We start from the raw sequence: 21,574 nt of genomic DNA on the forward strand, positions 1-21,574 counted from the left end.
TTGGCATATGAATACAAGGATGCCCAAACCTCCGACGGAAAGACTAAATTGAAGATTATATCACAAAACATGGCATTCAAAATTGGAGAAGTAAACATGTTCGCAGGATGGATAAAGATGTTCCAACAGAAAGTCATGTGAATACGAGGCCAAAACTCCGATGGAAAAGCCAAGTTGATTATGAATCACAAAAAAGTAACACTCAAAATTGGGGTAGTATAGTAGAAGATTTGTGCGTTTGGAAATCTATTCTTAGTTTGGCTTATGAAACAAAACGTTCTGCTCAGTATAACAGCCATCTAAGTAAGTAAGTGCTCTTAAGCAATTGGTTCGATGATATGCTAGGTTATTGGTACGACTTTTGTTGAAGAATCCAAGTCCGCTTAAGCCATGTGTAGAAAGAGAACATATGTAGATCAAGTAAGACATGGATCTGTCAGTTGTTTTTTTTTTTTTAGCAGATATACCATAAGCAAGAATTTCATGTTGCTTATGTGTCTCGGGCTTAAAGGCCTCTGTATTTATTTCTGGTAAAATACTAAAAGACAAAGGGCAATCTATTAGACATTTCTTTATGTGTCTCCGCCTTTACTCTGTCGGTAGAAAACGATGATAACAATACGCATGTATCCAATATTAAACATATTTAAAATATTCTTTTGTATTAAATCCCATAATAATGTCAACAAATTTTTGACTTTGACACCATACAACAAATAGATGCTGCTATGCACAACAACAAAGCTGTCGTTATAAACAAGTTGTTACAGTAATCCTTGTACGAGACAATAGCACATAGCTATCACACATAAAACCCCATACCACTTAACCACCATTACAACAGGAAAAAAGCCACAGGACATAGAAAGGACATGATGTAGGATTTAACCATTGAAAGGTGGTATCACAACACGGTGAAGTGTGAAACACACAGAGAAAAAAGGGAATGCATGTTTCATACAATCGAATCAAAAATAATAGGATGATGTAGCAATGACAACCTGCATATTCGAGGAATATCCTTTCGTTATGCTTTCGCTACATACATGAACAATGAACATACACACACATTTGTACGACGCCACCCATGTATTGCCATAATCCGCATTTTGATTTGTCTACAAAACTCCTTGGGATTTAAAATTTTGTACAAACTTTCATCTTCTTACATCCATCCACCCAAACCAACAATTTGTGGTCTAAACGGCCAACATTTCTAGTTATGGGTTTGTTACATGTGTGTGGTTTGGAAGAAACATGTCTGGTTTTAGGTGTTTGTCTTAGTTAGTGAGCGAGCAGGCAAAGAGCTTTAGAGTAACTACATAGTATAAGAACTTAATACTAACCTGTAAGACGGCAAATATGACAGCAAATACAGTAACAATGAGAAGACAGGCAGCAACCGCAATTGCTGTGATAGTTGTTAAAGGTGAACCGACACGTGCGAATAAACCACTAACACCTGTTGTTCCATCCGAATCATCTAAAAGGTTACCATAGAGACCACCACTATTGCCATAAGAACTGCCAAATTGTTGTTGTTCGGCAGCAGCAGCAATGCGACGTTTGCCAGCGGGTGAGGCATTAATGCAACCACCTTAAAATAAAGGAAGAATAATTTAATTTGTTAACCAAGGAGTAAGGAATTTAAGGAAACACAAGGCCTAAGTAATTTCGGATGTTTTATTAAAAACATATTTTAACTATATTTTAAATTTTATCAATGTATATTTAACATTGGATTCTAACTTAAAACCAATAGCTATCGCTATGTGTATATGTATACGTATATTGTCCGTTAAACACCTACCGGTATCCTTGTCACAATGACAGCATGACTGATCTTCCGGCGATGCATCGTTGGCACAACACGGCACACACTGATTATTCAAGCGATCCAAATGCAATGGGAAGGCACAAGTTTGACACGAATACTGGCCCGGTCCTGTACATGAACGACACGATTCATGACATGTTTTACACGTTTGAGTTGGTGAATCATAGTATTGTGAACCCAAACATTCCATGCAGAGGCCACCATCCAACATAAAGTGGGCAGGACATGATGTGCAGGCTAATGGTCCAGCGTCTGTGTAAAAGAAAGAGCAAAAAAAATTTAATTTATTTTAAATGTGTATTGAAAAAAAGGACAAGTAAGAATGGCATTAAGTTCGTCCGAGACGAACTTTTTATACCCTCCACCACGAATTGTATTATAGTGAAAAGTACTAAGCTCTTTTGTCACATCAAGGCTTATTTCTAGGAGAAGTGGAATATGCTACCTGAAGAATATCACTTTCTCGTAAACAAGTTTTAATTCGAATGAGACATAGATGTTTTCTACTGGCCCATTACAGAACATTTGTTCCATAGACCGAACTAAGAAAAGATCTCCATCTCTCTGTTTAGAGCTTCGCTTTCTGGAATATCGCGCCTTGTCATCTCCTCATCCACTTGTTTGCGCCATATATTCTTTGGCCTGCCAATTCTGAGTGCACCGCCATGTGGCTCGAATTTATACGGCTTTTTAGCGGGTTCATCATCGCTTATTCTTATGATATGGCCTAGCCAAGACAATCGCTGTATCTCGATATGTTTAACTATACTGATGTCGTTGTATGGCAGATACAGCTCGTGGTTCATACGTAGATCTTTCGAAGAACTTTTCTCTCAAACACGCCAAGCACTGCCTTATATGCTTGCTCAAGTACTTAGGCTTCGGAACCATACATCAGCACGGGTAGTATCAGTGTTTTGTAAAGCGTCATTTTTGCTTGACGTGTTGTGGTTTTGTTTTTGAAGTGCTTACTTAAGCCAAAGTAGCATCTGTTGGCCTATACAATTCTTCGTTTTATTTCACAACTGATGTCGTTAGTTGTGTTTACGGCAGTGCCGAGGTATACGAAGTCTTTTACTACCTCAAAATTATAGGAACTTACTTCAGCAGTTGGTCCGATCTCAACTCTTCGGAGAGTCAGTTAGATTCATTTTACAAAGCCGAGTGAGCTTTGCGGGGATACCAAATTCAGACATGGCTTGGAATACCATTGTACGAGGCCTGCTGTCGAAGGCTGCTTTATAATCGACAAAAAGGTGGTAGTTGTCGATCTGCATCTCTTGGGTCTTCTCCAGGATGTGCCGCAGGGTAAATATCTGGTCAATGGTGGACTTGCCAGATCTAAAGCCGCATTGGTATGGCCCAATTATTTCGTTGACCATGGGCTTTAGTCGTTCGCACAATATCCCTAACACTATTTTGTAGGCGATAGGGAGAAGACTTATGCCCTTATAGTTGGAGCATAAAGTTTTATCTCCTTTCTTATGAACGGGACACAGAATGCTTAGGTTCCAATCGTCGGGTACGCGTTCTTCCTGCCAGAAGGAGCTAACTAGCTGATGCATACACCATATCGGCGTGTCGCCTCCGGTTTTAAATAGCTCAGCTGGTAAGCCATCAGCTCCTGCTGCCTTATTATTCTTCAGCCGGTTTATCGCTGTCTTTACCTCATCTTGGCCGGGTGGTATACACTCAATACCATCTTCTGGGATTGAATCTGTGGTATTTTCGTCGACTTTGCTACTATTGGATGCCAACAGTTTGGAAAAATGCTCTTTCCATATCCTTAGCACACTATCTGTATTACCTTGCTGGTCCCTACAGGAGGATGTGCCAGTACCAAAGACATCAGTTTTATGTTTCACTGTTTGGTAGAATTTTCTGACTTCATTCTGTCTCCTGTACATCTCGATTTGTTCACACTCCCGCTTTTCCATCTCTCTCTTTTTCCTGCGGAAAAGAAGTTTCTCCTCTCTCCTTTTCGCCCGATACCTCTCTCGTGCACTACGCGTTGCTACTGATTGTGGTGGAGGTCTCTGGTATCCAAGTACCTATTTTGCGGCTGTTTGCATGGAGTGGGCAATATTTTGCCATTGTCCTGATATGTTATTGGGACGAGGAGTGCTTTGGAGACCAGATGTTTTAACCTCCTACCAACTAAAATCCGCAACCAAACTCATGCTTTGTGTCATTAGAGCTATAATATAGTGCGTCACCTTTAGGTGTTGTTGTGACGCCTTTCCCGTTCCATCGTATTTCCTGTATGACAGTAATGTCGGCCTTGTACTTTTCAAGTACATCTGGCAATGCATAAACTGCACCTTCTCTATAAAGAGTGCGAACTTTCCAGGTGCAGATTCGCAGATCATGGTCCTTAAAACGTTTGCGGGGGTCGTCAACTTTTGAGGGATTTGTTTTTCCTTTCTTTCGTTTTTTCATAGTAGGCTGTTTTTTCTTGGGTAGGTTTACTAACCCGACGCCCAAACCCAAGTTTTTAACGTTCTAATGGGCGCGGTATTCCAGAAAGCGAAGCAACAAATAGAGAGAATTAGAGATCTTTTCTTAGTTCGGCCTATACAACAAATGTTCTGTAATGGGCCAGCTAAGTAAGTAAGTAAGTAATGGGTGAACGCGCGGCACATGTTAGCTCACTACCTTTAACGGGTGTTAAAGGCAGTTCCCCAGGTGACACCACGGGGAGTTCAGTGTCCACTTAAGATGAAAGAAGGACCAAGATAAATCCTGGACTTTGCCAAGTTAAAGCCGGTCAGGACCGTTCCTTGGTATCTTACATCCCCTACATACAGTTTGGTGATGGTCGGATAATATTCAGCGGTCGGAATGGGCAAAACACTTATGTGGAGAACATTCAACGTTTTATTCATATGCGAATATCTCCACTTCTAGTAGGCGTATTCCAATAGAAAAGCCCGTCAATGGAAAAAGATAAGACTTCCTGTACATTGTTGCAAAATAGGTTAGCGTAGGTGGTCAAACAACGGAGATATCGCAAAAATCTGTAATGCATCCCATTTTTCCTTTTTTTGTGATAGGATCTCCACGAAGTTTTTGTAGTTAATAGGGCTCCCAGAGAGAATGGAGCATATTAAGCTTGGTGATGGTAGGACAGATTCAAGAGTCGAAATGGGCAAAAAAAATTAATTGGACAAAAACTCAAAGTTTTATTCTTATGCGAATATCTCCGCATTTAGTAGTCGTATTCCAAAAGGAAAGTGAATGGATTAGGAAACTATCACCTTTATTATGATGCTAAATAGGTTGGCGCACATCCCCATTTGTTTATTTGAATTGTACTGACGAGTATTTCAGCTTTGGTTGGATGCGTTTAAACAATGAAGACATCCTGAGCTTTAAAATGCTCGCAATTGCGTTACCAAATTTGGTGAAATGCTTGTGATGTTGAACAAGACTCTGGAATATCTGAATTTCCAATTTATGAAACTTTATTTCCATTCCAGATATTTCTGTTTCCGTTGGACATATTCCAAGGAGAGAGCTTGATAATGAAAGGGGAATTTTATACAAACAACATAAAATTATTTTTTGAAACAAAAAAATTTTCAGAGTAAAAAATGTTTCTCGAAACAATTTTTCTTGTGAAGAAAAAACATTCACCAAATGTTCGAAAATGATATCGTTTTCGAACTTTTGACGAACAAAAATCCAACAAAAGAACAAACATTTGACATTGATAGTCGTTTTCGAAAGTTGTGTCGAACATCGGAATAATGTCAGGAACTGGTATGGGGGGCAATGACAAATACCTCTGCTTCTGTATTAAAGATATGTAAAATTAAAAGCTTATGTACAGGGATAGTGGTGCAGGGTATAACATAGTCGTCCCCGTCTCGACTATAGCCTTTGCTCACTTGTTTTCTCTTGTACTCTTTTTTTATTCATTTTAGTGAATGGTCCTTATCATGGAGTCAACTGTTAAAACTTTTTAGATTTAATTTAAATTATAAAACTCCGGCATACCAGTACACAAAAAATATGTTCACTTGAAAAACTTTGCTGCGTATAATGCGTTTTCTCAATAAATTATCTTAAGGACATGATTTAATATACGTCAACCCCATAAAAGCCATAAACTCGACATTAACTATTTAACATAACCCTTAAAGTATGCATCATAAATTTAGCTTTGTTTGCAAAAAGCTAATATGATTTAGTAGCAAGATTTAAGGTTAATTTTAACTGCAGCTAGTAGCAAACGACCGTTACCAGTCAATGATGTGTGCAAGTGTTGGACATATTTTTTGCCATAAAAACTCTGAAAACTTCCATTAAATGTCAATTCACACCTTTTTGAGAGTTATTGACAGAATTTAACCTTTGAGCAATTTCGAAATGGCTGTAATAGACTCTACCTGCCACATCACCCACAAATAAGAAAAGAGTTACAAAAGGTCCACAAATCTCACACCTTGGTTGGTAGTTTTTTGCACCGAGCAATAAATTTCAAGAGGCGACCACCATTCACGCACATTACAAATCACATTTTTTTCGTTTATATACACACTTATATACATACATATGTATGAACATGGAGTTATGCTTAACTATATAACTTACCGTTACAAGTTTTACAATAATGATGACACTTTTGACATCCAAACTCTGACTTATAGAAACCTTCAGGACATTCCGGGTGACATTCACCACCGGCTAAATGCCAGCCACTGGGACATTGTACACATTGATCACGTCGCGGACCACTGCAGGTATGACAACTGAGATAACATTTGGCACAAGTACCACGGTCACTGTAATAGCTGCAATGGGGAGAAAAATGAAAAAAAAATCAGACAATGGAAGTTTTGAATAACCAGAACAAGTTAACAGAGAAAACAATAGAAATCAAATGAAAATAAAACAAAAGTTGATTTTTCGCGTTTTATTTTGTTCTCAAAAAAACTCAAACTTCATCCTTTTGCGTAACAAATAATAACTGTGGAAAATGACAAATGAATTGTCCCATAAAAAATGTGGAAATGACAATGATGGAGATGGTATTGGGATGACTGGAAAAGTTCTACCTATTGTTTTGCAAAATTATGCTAATAAAAGGAATAGTGGTCATTAAAAATGGTCAAGTACTGAGTGTCTAATAAAACAATCGTAAATGGGAACATAAAAATATTTTTGAATATAGTGTTTAGTCCCAGTTTACATTAGGCGAGTTTACTTGCGGCAATTGTCAGTTTGATGGAGAGAGAGGTTAGGTATATGGTAACCCTTTGTCTCTCTCCCTCTCTCACCCACAAACTGACAATTGCCGCAAGTAAACTCGCCTAATGTAAATTGGGACTTACTTTAATTTATAAATCGTTTCAGTGTTGCCGTTTCAATATTTATGTTCATACCAATATTTTAATCACCAGTTTCACGAATTTAAATTCGAATCGTCTTAACGTAAGGTCGCATTAGGCAAATATTTGCTCCAGCGACCGGCAGTATGCACTAAGTGAAAGCAAGTGAGCATAAATTTCAGCGGATTATTTAAGCTCACTTGCTCTCAGTAAGCGCACACTGCCGGTCGCTGGAACAAATATTTGCCTAATGCGACCTTACCTTAAAACGATTCGAATTCAAATTCGTTCGAATTACTATCAAACTCAATATGGTTTCTTTGTTAAAACAGTGTGTGTTAATAAAGTGTGCCGTATATTTAGTAGCGGATTTTCTAATATGCATCAGATGAAAGAATTGCACTAAGTCAGCTATGTAGATATTTAGTATATCACATATTTCATCGACGATATAACCCAATGCCAAGATTGTACAATTATCCGCATACATTACGATATCCATGCCGTCTGGACGGTTTGGAATTCCAAAAAGGTAGAGGTTAAAATATTTCGGAGATTCCACCCCACCCTTTATCATCATACGGATCTTCGACATTTTATTTCTGTATGTCCTCTTACAGCTTAGCATGGTTGACGGTATCGAAAGCCCATGACTGTTCGGTCGCACGGTTCTGGTTCAGTCCTCGACTGAAATGTGTTGATATGGCGTGAAATGCTGTTCTAGTACTGCGCATTTTCAGGAATCCATACTGAGACTACTTCTCATCATTGAGAGGAGAAGTGCCTCTAGAACCTTCGCTACTGCGACAGGAGTGAAATCGGCATGTACGATTCGCCTGTGCTGCATCCTTGTCTGGCTTCAGTAGCGGGACCACCTTGTCAACTGTCCAGGTTTCTGGTACAATATGGGTGGGCTATCTATAAATTGCATTAGCACTGAAATTCCGTGGTGGCCCAACGCATTGGATAATTTCGCGTTTCGGATGACATCTGCAATATCGATCAGCGTAATTTATAATGGTACCTACAAGTCTGAGAGGGCTCCTATATGGCGTAGCACCCTCTTCTTGGGATTATCACTTTCAGGATCGGTCACTGTTATGCCTATTTTCCCGGAGTCGAGAAGGATTTAATGGTTGTCCACAATTTACTTAATCCTGTATAAATGTTGCATTGATTTAGGTGGTCTAACCACTTTTTTTCACTTATGCTCACCTGCTAGACTGTTGATTTGAAGAATAAGTTCCCTAACTATTGAGACTTTAGTGTTTGTAGGACGAAACTCATCACTCTCATTTGTCCACACTATTATCCACAACACGTTTATAAAATATCTGCAATACTTACTTACTCAGCTGGCTCATTACAGAACATTTGTTCCATAGACCGAACTAAGAAAAGATCTCCAATCCTCTCTGTTTTTCGCTTCGCTTTTTGGAATACCGCGCCTTTTCATTTCTTTGTCCACTTGTATGCTCCATCGAAGATTAGGCCTGCCGATTCTGCGTGCACCGCCATGTGGCATGTATTCATACGCCTTTTTAGCGGGTTCATCATCGCTCACTCTTATGATATGGCCTAGCCAACGCAATCGTTGCATCTCGATACGTTAAACTATATTCATGTCTTTGTATAGCTTATATAGCTCGTGGTTCATACGACGTCGATATTCACCGTCAACGCAAATCGGCCCGTAGATCTTTCGAAGAATTTTCCTTTCAAACACATCAAGTACTGCCTTATCTGCTTGTGCAAGTACCCATGCTTCGGAGCCATACATTAGCACGGGCAGCATCAGCGTTTTGTATAGTGTTATTTTTGTTTGACGAGATGTGGCTTTGTTTTTAAATTGCTTATTTAAACCATAGTAGCATATGTTGGCTAATACAATTCTTCTTCTTATTTGACAACTAATGTTGTTTGTTGTGTTTATGGCAGTGCCGAGGTAGACGAAGTCTTTAACTACCTCAAAATTATAAGTACCAACTTTCACAGTTGGTCCGAGCTCTATGGACGCTTTGCGCGTCGACACCATCAATTTGGTCTTTTCGCCGTTTACCGCCAGACCCACTTTCGCAGATTCTGCTTCGACCTTCCTAAAGGTATCAGTTACTTCCTTTACTGATCGTCCCATGATGTCTATGTCATCAGCATAAGCAGGTAACATGTGGCTATTGGTGTAAATTGTGCCATTTCTTTTGACATTTGCATCTCGTATTACCTTTTCCAGCAAAATGTTGAATAGGTCACACGAAAGGCTGCCTCATTGTCTGAAACCTCTTTTGGTACAAAATTCTTCGGAGAGGTTCTTTCCAATTTTAACTGAGGACCTAGTATCAGTTAAAGTCATCTTACAAAGCCGGATGAACTTTGCGGGGATACCAAATTCAGACATTGCATGGAATACCTGTGATCGGAGGGAACTGTCGAAAGCTGCTTTATAATCGACAAAAAGGTGATATGTGTCGATCTGCATCTCTTGGGTCTTCTCAAGGATTTGCAGCAGCGTAAATATCTGGACAATGGCGGAGTTGCCACGTCTGAATCCACATTGGTATGGTCCAATTATTTCGTTCACCATGGGCTTTTGTCGTTCGCACAATATCCCTGACACTATCTTATAGGCAATATGGAGAAGATTTATGCCCCTATAGTTGGAGCATACGGTCTTATCTCCTTTCTTGTGGACGGGACACAGGATGATCATGTTCCAATCGTCGGGTACGCGTTCTTCCTGCCAGATGGTGCTAACTAGCTGATGCATACATCTTATCAGCGCGTCGCCTCCGGTTTTAAACAGCTCGGCTGGTAAGCCATCGGCTCCTGCTGCTTTATTATTCTTCAGCCGGTTGATTGCTGTTTTTACCTCATCTTGGCCGGGTGGTATACATTCTATACCATCTTCTGGGATTGGATCTGTGGTATCATCGTCTTCGCTACTATTGGATACCAGCAGATTGGAAAATGTTCCCTCCATACCTGAGCGCGCTATCTGTATCTGTTACCAGATTACCTTGCTGGTCTTTACAGGAGGGTGTGATTGTAACAAAGTCATCTGTTTGATGTTTCACTCTTTGGTAGAATCTTCGGACTTCATACTGGCTCCTGTACATCTCGATTTTTTCACATTCCCGCTTTTCCATTTCTCTCTTTTTCTTGCGGAAAAGACGTTTTTTTTCTCTCCTTTTCTCCCGATATCTCTCTCGTGCGCTACGCGTTGCTACTGATTGTAAAGTAGCTCTATATGCCGCATTTTTCTCTTCGGTAGCAGCACGACACTCCTGGTCATACCATGAATTCCTTTGTGGAGGTCTCTGGAATCCAAGTATAGATTTTGCGGCTGTTTGCATGGAGTGGGCAATATTTTGGCATTGTGTTGTTATGTTATCGGGACAAGGAGTGCTCCCATTAAGCAATTGGGCTGGTTGAGTGGAATATGCTGTGATTATCTGTTGTGTTTGCAGCCTATCGATGTCCAACTTCCGCCTTGTGTCTGTTCGTGCTTTATTTGCAACGTTTAGACGGGTACGTACCTTTGCTGCAACAAGGTAGTGGTTCGAATCAATGTTTGCGCCTCGGAACGATCGTATATCCAACACGCTCGATGAACGTCTTTCATCTATCACAACATGATCAATTTGATTACTTGTTCTTTGATCTTGAGACAGGCAGGTGCCCTACTGCTAACTACCATGTTTTTTGCAGCTGCAAAGTCTATCAGCCTCATACCATTGTCAGATGTGTCACTGTGGAGACTGAATTTCCCGACTGTTATGCCAAAGATATTCTCCTTTCCAATTTTGGCATTAAAATCGCCTAGAATGATTTTAATGTCATGGGCAGGGCAACGGTCATATGTTTCTACTTAGTGCTCGTAAAATATATCTTTGGTCTGTTCGTCCATTTCTTCAGTGGGAGCATGAGCGTAAATAAAGCAGATGTTGAAGAATTTTGCTTTTATTCGAATTGCAGCAAGTCTTTCATTCACTGGGGTGAAGCTGGATACTAGATGTTTTAGCCTCCGACTAACTACGTATCCGCAACCAAACTCATACTTTACGTCATGGCAGCTATAATACAGTGCGTCACCTTTAGGTGTTGTTGTGACGCCTTTCCCAATCCATCGCCTTTCCCAATCCTGTATGACTGTAATATCGGCCTTGTACTTTTCAAGTACGTCTGCCAATGCGAAGACTGCACCTTCTCTATAAAAAGTGCGAACATTCCAGATGCAGATTCGCAGATTATGGTCGTTAAAACGTTTGCGGGGTTCGTCAACTTTAGAGGGACTTGTTTTTTTTTTCTTTCGTGTTTTCATAGTAGTCTGTTTTTTCTAGGTGAGGTTTACTAACCCGACGCCCACACCCAAGTTTTTAACGCTCTTATGGGTGAACGCGCGGCACATGTTAGCTGACTACCTTTAACGGGTGTTAAAGGCAGTTCCCCAGGTGACACCACGGGGAGGTCAGTGTCCACTTGAGATGAAAGAGGGACCAAGATAAATCCTGGGCTATGCCATGTTAAAACCGGTCAGAACCGTTCCTTGGTATCTTCCATCCCCTACGTCACCATCATCTGCAATACTACACCTATAAAAATATCGAATTAGAACCTCGCCAACACATGAAAAAAACTATTCACGATACATCGATAAATTATCCCTAGCATTAGGAAAAATTGTTTGATAAATGATCAACAATAGGTGGATAAAATATCCACGATTCAATAGATGAATAAAATGTAAAAATTGGTGGATAAATTATCGACAACATACGGAAAACCACCTCAACAGATAAAATGATTACTCTTACTTGAATCCTTGTTTCCCTTACACCAGAAAAACCTATCAAAACGGCAACACTGTTCATTTCATAAATCCCCCCTTTCCATGAATGCAGCGTCCAGTGTCCAATATCCACCACCACCATTTCAAAAACCCATTCATTTCATGAAACAAATTATAATTATGTGTCACACCAGTTTTATTGCTTTGCCAATATTGCAATGACAAGGAAACATTTTCATTTCATGGATGCTCATGAGCAGGTGTGACTGTGTGTCCATTTCCGTGTGTGTGTTTGATTGTTATTATGTCCTGTATACTACTACTACTACCATATAGTAGTTGTGTGGATAAAGTTGGAGAAAACTTAAAATGCAATTCATATTTTGTATAATTACCCATCAGCACAGGTGGTACGACATTCGCCACTTTGTAGCTGTAATCCTTTGGCACATGCCGTACAATTCATTCGTGACACACATTGGGTACAGGTATGCAAACATTTAGCACATACACCGGCCTCCATGTAGTAGCCATCATCACAAGTGCTCACACAGTGATTATTCTGCAACAGTAGACTCTGGGGGCAACTTAAGCAATTCGATTCGGTGGGCCCATCACATGTCTCGCAAGTGCTATGGCATGGATGACAATGGTTGTTATCGTAATATTCAGCTGAAATTATAACAAAAAGGGAAAGAGAGGTAGAGACGATGTCAGTGATATTAATGAAAAGCAAATTAAAGGATATTTCAAATTCATGTACATATTTGCATGGTTAGTGTGTGGGTGAGGGAGGGAGAAAGGGGCAGATGGTGAAAAATGTCAATGGATAATTGCTTTGCGAATTAAGTTTATGGTTAAAAAAATATATAGCTTTAAAATACAATATATAAAATCGGACTTTTTAATATCGTTTTTATAGGTAGCTCCTGAAAGTAAACTTCACATTTTACCATACTTCTAAAAGTAGGCAATATATGTTGTATCCTTTGAACTGATCAGAATCTTGTATATCAAATTACCCAATGAGACACATCCGTCTATGGTTTGCATACTTTGTATCCCCGACATTATTACACACTGACACATTTTACCAAGGCAATCGCCTTGTTGGATATTCACTGAATCCTTGTTGTTTTTTGTGTGGTCAAGTTATTAGCTTTTATGTGCTTTTTAATGCCTGCAGGTAGCCATTGAGGCGTGTTTTCCAAGAACATTGGAAAAAACAAATGAAGCTTAACAAACTGTGTAATGGGGGGCAAGTCTGGCCATTTGCAGTTTTTTTGTGAAAAAAGGTTTGACACTGTTACGGCCAAGATTTATGACCACATTGGGATTGCTAAACACAATTTCTTGGTGTCTTAATGGACCTTTTTGTAATTTTGCTTGATAAAAATCAAATTTAAACAAATACATTTGTTTCATTTTAAATTGCATGACACATTTTGAGGAGATTAAACATTTTGATTGGTCTGACATATGTGCATTGCTACTGCACATTTCTCGTTATAAAATGGAAAATGGATATTTTAGTAAATATCACCAGAACATAAAACAACTTGAATGTGACATAATAGGATCATGATTTGAAACCAATTTAATTTGGAATTTTTTTAGTTAAAAAATTTCATTTATATATTTTCTTGTTTTAAATTTAATGGCATACTTTTAGGCTATAGAATATCCAAATAATCTTGCATACAATTAGAGGCTAAAGGCAATTAAAATTTATATTATGAAATATTATGGAACTTTTGTTGTTTAAAGAACTTGCACCTGCCCCACATACCATGGGTATGTGAAAAACAGCGACATTTCAAATGTCTTTTGATGTACCCTCAAAGCAATTTTATGTTCCATATCGCCCATTGGCATGTTGTTGTTTCTTTTGCTTCACTTGCCACTTCATCATAATAAAAAGTCCATTTACCAAGCCAAAACCAAAGAAAGAAAAAACAAACTGCTAAACAATCACTCTCCATAAATCACAAAAGGAAACCTCAAACTACAATATCCCGACACCTAGAGGACAAACATGAAATATATAGAGGACCAAAGACTTTGAGTGCGGGCCAGCATTTGTGAACATAACTTCACTGGCATGTTTTTGTGGTGGTCAGTAATATGGCCACATGGAGAAAAAACCGGCCCATACCATAACACCCACAACTTCGTTATTAAATGCTATGTTCTTCCCATTTATATTCTCCGCCATTCTCAAACACATTTACGCAAAATTCAAATTCATACTCACATTCATCGCAATTTTCACTGCCACTGATAATACATTTTCCTTTTTTATTGCGCGTCCAGTTGTCTTGGCATGTAAGACAAAAACCATTGGTGGTACATGTGGCACAGCCCGTTGGACAGGCTACACATTCTTGACGTTTTTTATCGGCGTAGTAACCATCGGGGCAACTATTCAAACATTTACCATCGTGGGCAAAACGGCCGGAACGACATGTGATGCATTGTGATTCGGCGGACCCATTGCATGTGGCACAAGATGAATGGCATGGAGCACAGCTGAAAGAAAAACAAAACAAAAAACACAAACAACATTGAGAAAAGTGGATAAAGGTATAGATAAGATGAGTAAAGGAGAAAAAAATCAGCAAATGCTAAACATCTGAGAATATTGTTATAAGCTTTTAATATGGAAATGGCAGGTGGCGCCTATGGGACCAGCATGTTTTATTTTTTAAAATCTATTTTCCATTTTATATTTTAATATTTTAAATTTTATATTGTATACTTTATATTTTTTATTTTATTATTATATTTAATACTTTATTTGATTTTATTTTATTAACAGTTATATTTATAAGTAAATTATAAACATAAAGGGGAAGCTTGGCTATATTATATTTTCTGTTTTATATTTTATATTTTTTATTTTATATTTTAAATTTAATATTTTATCTTTTATATTTTATTGTTCATATTTTATTATTTTATTATTATATTTTGTATTTTATATTTTCGATTTTCTATTTTATAATTTTTAATTTTTATTTTATGTTTTATATTTTATATCTTATATTTTATATTTAATATTTTATGCTTTATATTGTATATTTTATATTATATATTTAATATTTTATTATATTTAATTTTAATTTTATAATTTACGTCTAATATTTAACACTTTATATTTCATATTTTATTATTATATTTATTTTATATTCAATATTTAATGGCAATGCAAGACGCCTGAAAAGAGTATGTAGGTCGGTAAAAACATCGTATATAGGTCAGGACATTTTTTATTTTTTATATTCTATCATCCTATTCTCCTATTTTCTATTTTATACTTTATATTTTATTTTTATATTTTATGTTTTATATTTTTTTTTTTATTTTATATTTCGTATTTTATATTTTAAATTTAATATTTTATATTTTGTATTTTATGTTTATATTTTTTTATTTTTTATATTCTATTCTTGTATTCTTGTATTTTTTATTTTCTATTTTATATTTTATACTTTATATTTTGTATCTTATATTTTATGTTATATATTTAATATTTTATTTATATTTTAGTTATTATATTTTATACTTTATATTGACGTAGGGGATGGAAGATACCAAGGAACGGTCCTGACCGCTTTTAACATGGCAAAGCCCAGGATTTATCTTGGTCCCTCTTTCATCTCAAGTAGACACTTACCTCCCCGTGGTGTCACCTGGGGAACTGCCTCTAACATCCGTTAAAGGTAGTGAGCTAACATGTGCCGCGCGTTCACCCATAAGAACTTTAAAAACTTGGGTTTGGGCGTCGGGCTAGTAACCCTCCCCTAGAAAAAACAGCCTACTATGAAAAAAACGAAAGAAAAGAAAAACAAACCCCTCTAAAGTTAACGAACCCCGCAAACGTTTTAAGGACCATGATCTGCGAATCTGCACCTGGAATGTTCGCACTCTTTATAGAGAAGGTGCAGTCTTCGCATTGACAGACGTACTTGAAAAGTACAAGACCAATATTACTGCCATACAGGAAATACGATGGATTGGGAAAGGCGTCACAGCTGCCATGATGTAAAGCATGAGTTTGGTTGCGAATTGGTAGCTAGTCGGAGGCTAAAACATCTGGTATCTAGCTTCACCCCAGTGAATGAATGACTTGCTGCAGTTCGAATAAAAGCTAAATTCTTCAACATCAGCTTTATTTGCGCTCATGCTCCCACTGAAGACAAGGACGAACAGATCAAAGATATATTTTACGAGCGCTTAGAAGAAACATATGACCGTTGCCCTGCCCATGACATTAAAATCATTCTAGGCAATTTTAATGCCAAAATTGGAAAGGAGAATATCTTTGGTACAACAGTCGGGAAATTCAGTCTCCACAGTGAAACATCTGACAATGGTATGAGACTGATAGACTTTGCAGCTGCAAAAAACATGGTAGTTAGCAGTACTAATCATCTCGAGATAAGGGCACCCGGCTGTCTCCAGATCAGAGAAAAAATAATCAAACTGATCATGTTGTGGTAGATGGAAGACATTTATCAAGCGTGTTGGATGTATCATCGTTCCGAGGCGCAAACATTGATTCGGACCACTACCTTGTTGCAGCAAAGGTACGTACCCGTCTAAACGTTGCAAATAAAGCACGAACAGACACAATGCGGAAGTTGGACATCGATAGGCTGCAAACACAACAGATAGCCACAGAATATTCCACTCAACAAGTCCAATTGCTTAACGCGAGCACTCCTTGTCCCGATAACATAACAACACAATGGCAAAATATTGCCCACTCCATGCAAACAGCGGCAAAATCCATACTTGGATTCCAGAGACCTACACAAAGGAATTCATGGTATGACCAGGAGTGTCGAGCTGCTAGCGAAGAGAAAAATGCGGCATGTAGAGCTACTTAACAATCAGTAGCAACACGTAGCATACGAGAGAGATATCGGGAGAAAAGGAGAGAAGAGAAACTTTTTTTCCGCAAGAAAAAGAGAGAAATGGAAAGGCGGGAGTGTGAAAAAAATCGAGGTGTACATCAGCCAGAATGAAGTCCGAAAATTCTACCAAAAGTGAAACATCAAACAGATGGCTTTGGTAAATGAACATCCTCTTGTAGAGACCAGCAAGGTAATCGGGTAACAGATACAGTTAACGTGCTCAGGATATGGAAAGAACTGGTGGTATCCAATAGTAGCGAAGACGATGATACCACAGATCCAATTCCAGAAGATGGTATAGAATATATACCACCCGGCCAAGATGAGGTAAAAACAGAATAAAAAACAGCACGAGCCGATGGCTTACCAGCCGAGCTGTTTAAAACCGAAAGCGACGCGCTGATAAGGTGTATGCATCAACTAGATGGTGCTATCTGGTAGGAAGAACGCGTACCCGACGATTGGAACCTGAGCATCCTATGTGCCGTCCACAAGAAAGGAGATAAGACTGTATGCTCCAACTATAGGGGCATAAGTCTTCTCCCTATTGCCTATAAGATAGTGTCAGGGATACTGTGCGAACGACTAAAGCCAATGGTCAACAAAATAATTGGACCATACCAATGTGGCTTTAGACCTGGCAAGTCCACCATTGACCATATGTTTACCCTGCGGCAAATCCTGGAGAAGACCCCAGATATGCAGATCGACACATATCACCTTTTTGTCGATTATAAAGCAGCATTCGACAGTCCCCTCCGATCAAAGGTATTCCATGCAATGTTTGAATTTGGTATCCCCGCAAAGCTCATCCGGCTTTGTAAGATGACTTTAACTGATACTAGGTCCTCAGTTAAAATTGGAAAGAACCTCTCTGAAGAAGTTTGTACCAAAAGAGGTTTCAGACAAGGAGACAGCCTTTCGTGTGACCTATTCAACATTTTGCTGGAAAAGGTAATACGAGATGAAAATGTCAAAAGAAATGGCACAATTTACACCAATAGCCACATGTTACTTGCTTATGCTGATGACATAGACATCATGACATCACGATCAGTAAAGGAAGTAACTGAGACCTCTAGCAAGGTCGAAGCAGAATCTGCGAAAATGGGTCTGGCGGTAAACGGCGAAAAGACCAAATTGATGGTGTCGACGCGGAGAGCGTCCATAGAGCTCGGACCAACTGTGGAAGTTGGTTCCTACAATTTTGAGGTAGTTAAAGACTTCGTCTACCTCGGCACTGCCATAAACACAACAAATAACATCAGTTGTGAAATAAGAAGAAGAATTGTATTGGCCAACAGATGTTAACACATCTCGTCAAACAAAAATAACACTATACAAAACGCTGATACTACCCGTGCTAATGTATGGCTCCGAAGCATGGGTACTTGCGCAAGCAGATAAGACAGTGCTTGATGTGTTTGAGAGAAAAATTCTTCGAAAGATCTACGGGCCGATTTGCATTGAGGGTGAATATCGACGTCGTATGAACCACGAGCTATATAAGCTATACAAAGACATGACTATAGTTAAACGTATCGAGATGCAACGATTGCGTTGGCTAGGCCATATCATAAGCATGAGCGATGATGAACCCGCAAAAAATGCGTATGAATACATGCCACATGGCGGTGCACGCAGAATCGGCAGGCCTAAGCTTCGATGGAGTATACAAGTGGATGAAGAAATGAAAAGGCGCGGTATTCCAAAAAGTCAAGCGAAAAACAGAGAAGAATGGAGATCTTTTCTTTGTTCGGTCTAAGGAACAAATGTTCTTTGGCTATTTTATATTTTATGCTTTATTTTTTATTTTATATGTTATATTTTATGTTTTATACCTTATATTTTAAATTTAATATTTTATATTTTATGTTTTATATTGTATACTGTATATTATATATTTCATATTTTATATTTGTACTTTATATTTTATACTTTACATTTACATTTTATACTTTATACATTATATTTCATATTTTATTATTATATTTTATAGTTTGTAAACTATATTTTATATTTCATATTTAGTATTTTATATTTTAAATTATATATTATACTTTATATTTGATATTTTGTATTTTATTTTTTATATGTTTTTTTTTATAATAGGAATTAAGCAACTAATCACAACATTTAAATATATTTTCAAGTACTGCGCACAGCTAAGTATACACAACCCTTGAAATCATCAAATACTTAAACATTTTATTTTGCAATTTTTTTTTTAATACTAATGTTCATATCATACCCTGTCATTTGGAAGGGAGCAACTGACAGACACATTATACATACAAATACGATACGATATATGTATTATACATACACAAAAAAACAATCAGGGGTATATATCTTTGTCATCATGAATAAATGTCTCTGTGCATTCTATGCAAAAATCAAGTGCTTTCAAAACAATAAATGAGAGCTGGGATTTCATTAAATACATTTTGAACAAAACACACACACAGTCAGACACACATTTATTGAACAATTTCGATGGCATCAGATCACACAATAATAGGCTTTAGATTTCTATGGTGGTTGCTGCTTGACTGACTCAACGACAACAACATTAATTTCCTTTTCAATTAATGATGATATGCATTGCCAGTCAGCCAGCACTACACTTGTCGTGTGCCGCAACAATGTGACCAAAGTATGTATTTCGGCAATGACGGTGATGATATTGACGCTATGGCTTGTGCTCCTCCTCGTATAATTGACAATAATGTTGGTGTAGTCGTCGTAAATACTTCAAGTGTCAATTGCCAATATCTAGAGTGTGATGCATACAAGTACGAGTATGTACATATTGGATGTGTATTTCAAGATATATTCAAACACTTTCGAAATTTTAAATAAGTTACATAAAAACTGTTTTAATGAGAACACTTAATAAAATGAATTACATACAAGAGAGAAGGAATGGATTTTTATTAAAACATGTGAACGAGAGGTTTTGCAGGCTGAATTTTATTTGTACGCTTTTGTGATAACTGTAGAGTCATTTGTAGTCACTAAGTCTACTTCAGTTCGAAATATTATCTAGAAGTTATTTTATCGAACCTTCCTATGTAAGTAACACAGTTCGCGTTAAAAACGTACCCAAAATCTTCAAAATACTTGAAATCGGTACATACTGTTATCATTCTTGACGAATTTTGGTGAAGAGACTTTTTGCTCATATAGAAGTCGAATAACAACTACTTCGGATGAAACATCTTCATAGTCTTTGAAATCAGAAGTTATCGTTATATGATAAACCGTGGAAAGATATAGTCAATCTTCGAACTTTAGTTTTTAAATAAATATTAGAAAATTTGTAGTCGATCTAGTCATGTCCGTCCAGTCTGTATGTCTGGTGGCAAGATAGCTTTCGATTGATTTGGTATACATTTTGGTTCGATTCCCAGGCCAGACAACACGGCATTTCCCTCAGCGGAATAAATCCAACATTTCCTGAGTATTTATCTACAAGTAGTGGCTTAAAAAATCTCTTTAAGATACGGCTAAAACAGTAGGTAGGGGGTGGGAATATATGTGTGTATGCCATTTTCTTACAAAATCACATCAAATTCGAGGATGAACTATATCACAGTTCTGCAGGTACCTCCCGCATAGAATTTGAAAAATTTTGCATAACTGAAGTATAGGACCTGTTCGGGGACGGGATTTTCACAGAAGGTAGATTTCGTAATTCTGATTAAAAAATATAACATTTTACGTGGGAAAGAAGCCATTCCCACAGCCGGAATGTTTGATGAGCCTCTAAACTAACAGTGAAACTAGTCACACAAATTGGTGGTTTTGTGGGTTCGAATCGTCGGCTTTCCTTCTTCACATGCAAAAATCATCCGTCATTAAGCTCTAATGAAACGTGGAAAATACCATGTACACTGAACAAATTGGACCGATAGCTCTAAAAAATCCACCAACTAAAATGACTATTGAACTTTTATTTTTTCGTTTATGAGGAGTTCAAAGAAGGGTTTACCGAAAGTATTCCTACGTTGTTCTACGATCATTTCTTGGAAAGTGTAACTGAACTGGCTGTATCTATAAACAATTGGGACACAAGGATTTTAGCTGGGCAATACAGGGCATGCGTTGGGTATCGCAATGTCAACTCGGGTACAATACGAATTTCTGCTCGCCTCGACAGCTGGCGTTTATCTGCTGCTGCGAAGGATGTGTGAATCCTATCAAAGCCTGGCTAATAGGCTTGTTAATCTAGAGGTTCCCGTCTGTGCCTTTGAAACTGTTTCTCTAGATCATGAAGATCTCTCCTGACTCATGGCGATAACACCCATCCAGGTACCAAATCTTGTTGTGTCCACTGTTTTCATGCGGAAGCCCCCTTTCGAGATCCTTATGCGGCATACTGGCAGGTATGAATATTCTTCCACTGCTTAGCTATAACATTTGCATACCATGCTGGCGTTGCCGGCCATAGGCTAAAGGACCATCTTTCTACTTCCCATCTTGTGGCATATAACAGTTGTTGTTATAACATTGTTTTATATTAAATGTTTTTGTATATTCGTTGTTCAGTTTAGTTCCAGGAACGTGAGAGCTTCGATGGGATGTAACCACAGATCCACTGGAGTAAGTGGAATAGGTTTGGTGGGGCAGTTGATGAGTTGCCGTGGGTTGTACGGGCCTGTGCCGCATGCTGGACAGATGTTTTTGCAGTGCCGTC

At 38.0% G+C, this 21,574-nt stretch overlaps 1 protein-coding gene across 19 annotated transcripts in view; it reads right to left on the reverse strand.

Moving 5' to 3' along the window:
* Positions 1-21,574, reverse strand: part of Fur2 (furin-like protease 2) — a 719,646-nt gene that overhangs the window by 21,339 nt on the left and 676,733 nt on the right. For all 19 annotated transcript variants that reach the window (XM_073976168.1, XM_073976161.1, XM_073976169.1 and 16 more), the window contains 5 exons: positions 14,211-14,485; positions 12,352-12,628; positions 6,434-6,633; positions 1,811-2,089; positions 1,347-1,597 (listed from right to left, as the gene is read on the reverse strand). In XM_073976168.1, the coding sequence (XP_073832269.1) occupies positions 1,347-1,597; positions 1,811-2,089; positions 6,434-6,633; positions 12,352-12,628; positions 14,211-14,485 (1,282 nt within the window). The remainder of the gene's footprint in view (positions 1-1,346; positions 1,598-1,810; positions 2,090-6,433; positions 6,634-12,351; positions 12,629-14,210; positions 14,486-21,574) is intronic.

The sequence above is a fragment of the Musca autumnalis genome, unplaced genomic scaffold (genome assembly GCF_047663935.1).
Source record: "Musca autumnalis isolate F117 unplaced genomic scaffold, ASM4766393v1 scaffold_3, whole genome shotgun sequence".
NCBI lineage: Eukaryota > Metazoa > Arthropoda > Insecta > Diptera > Muscidae > Musca > Musca autumnalis.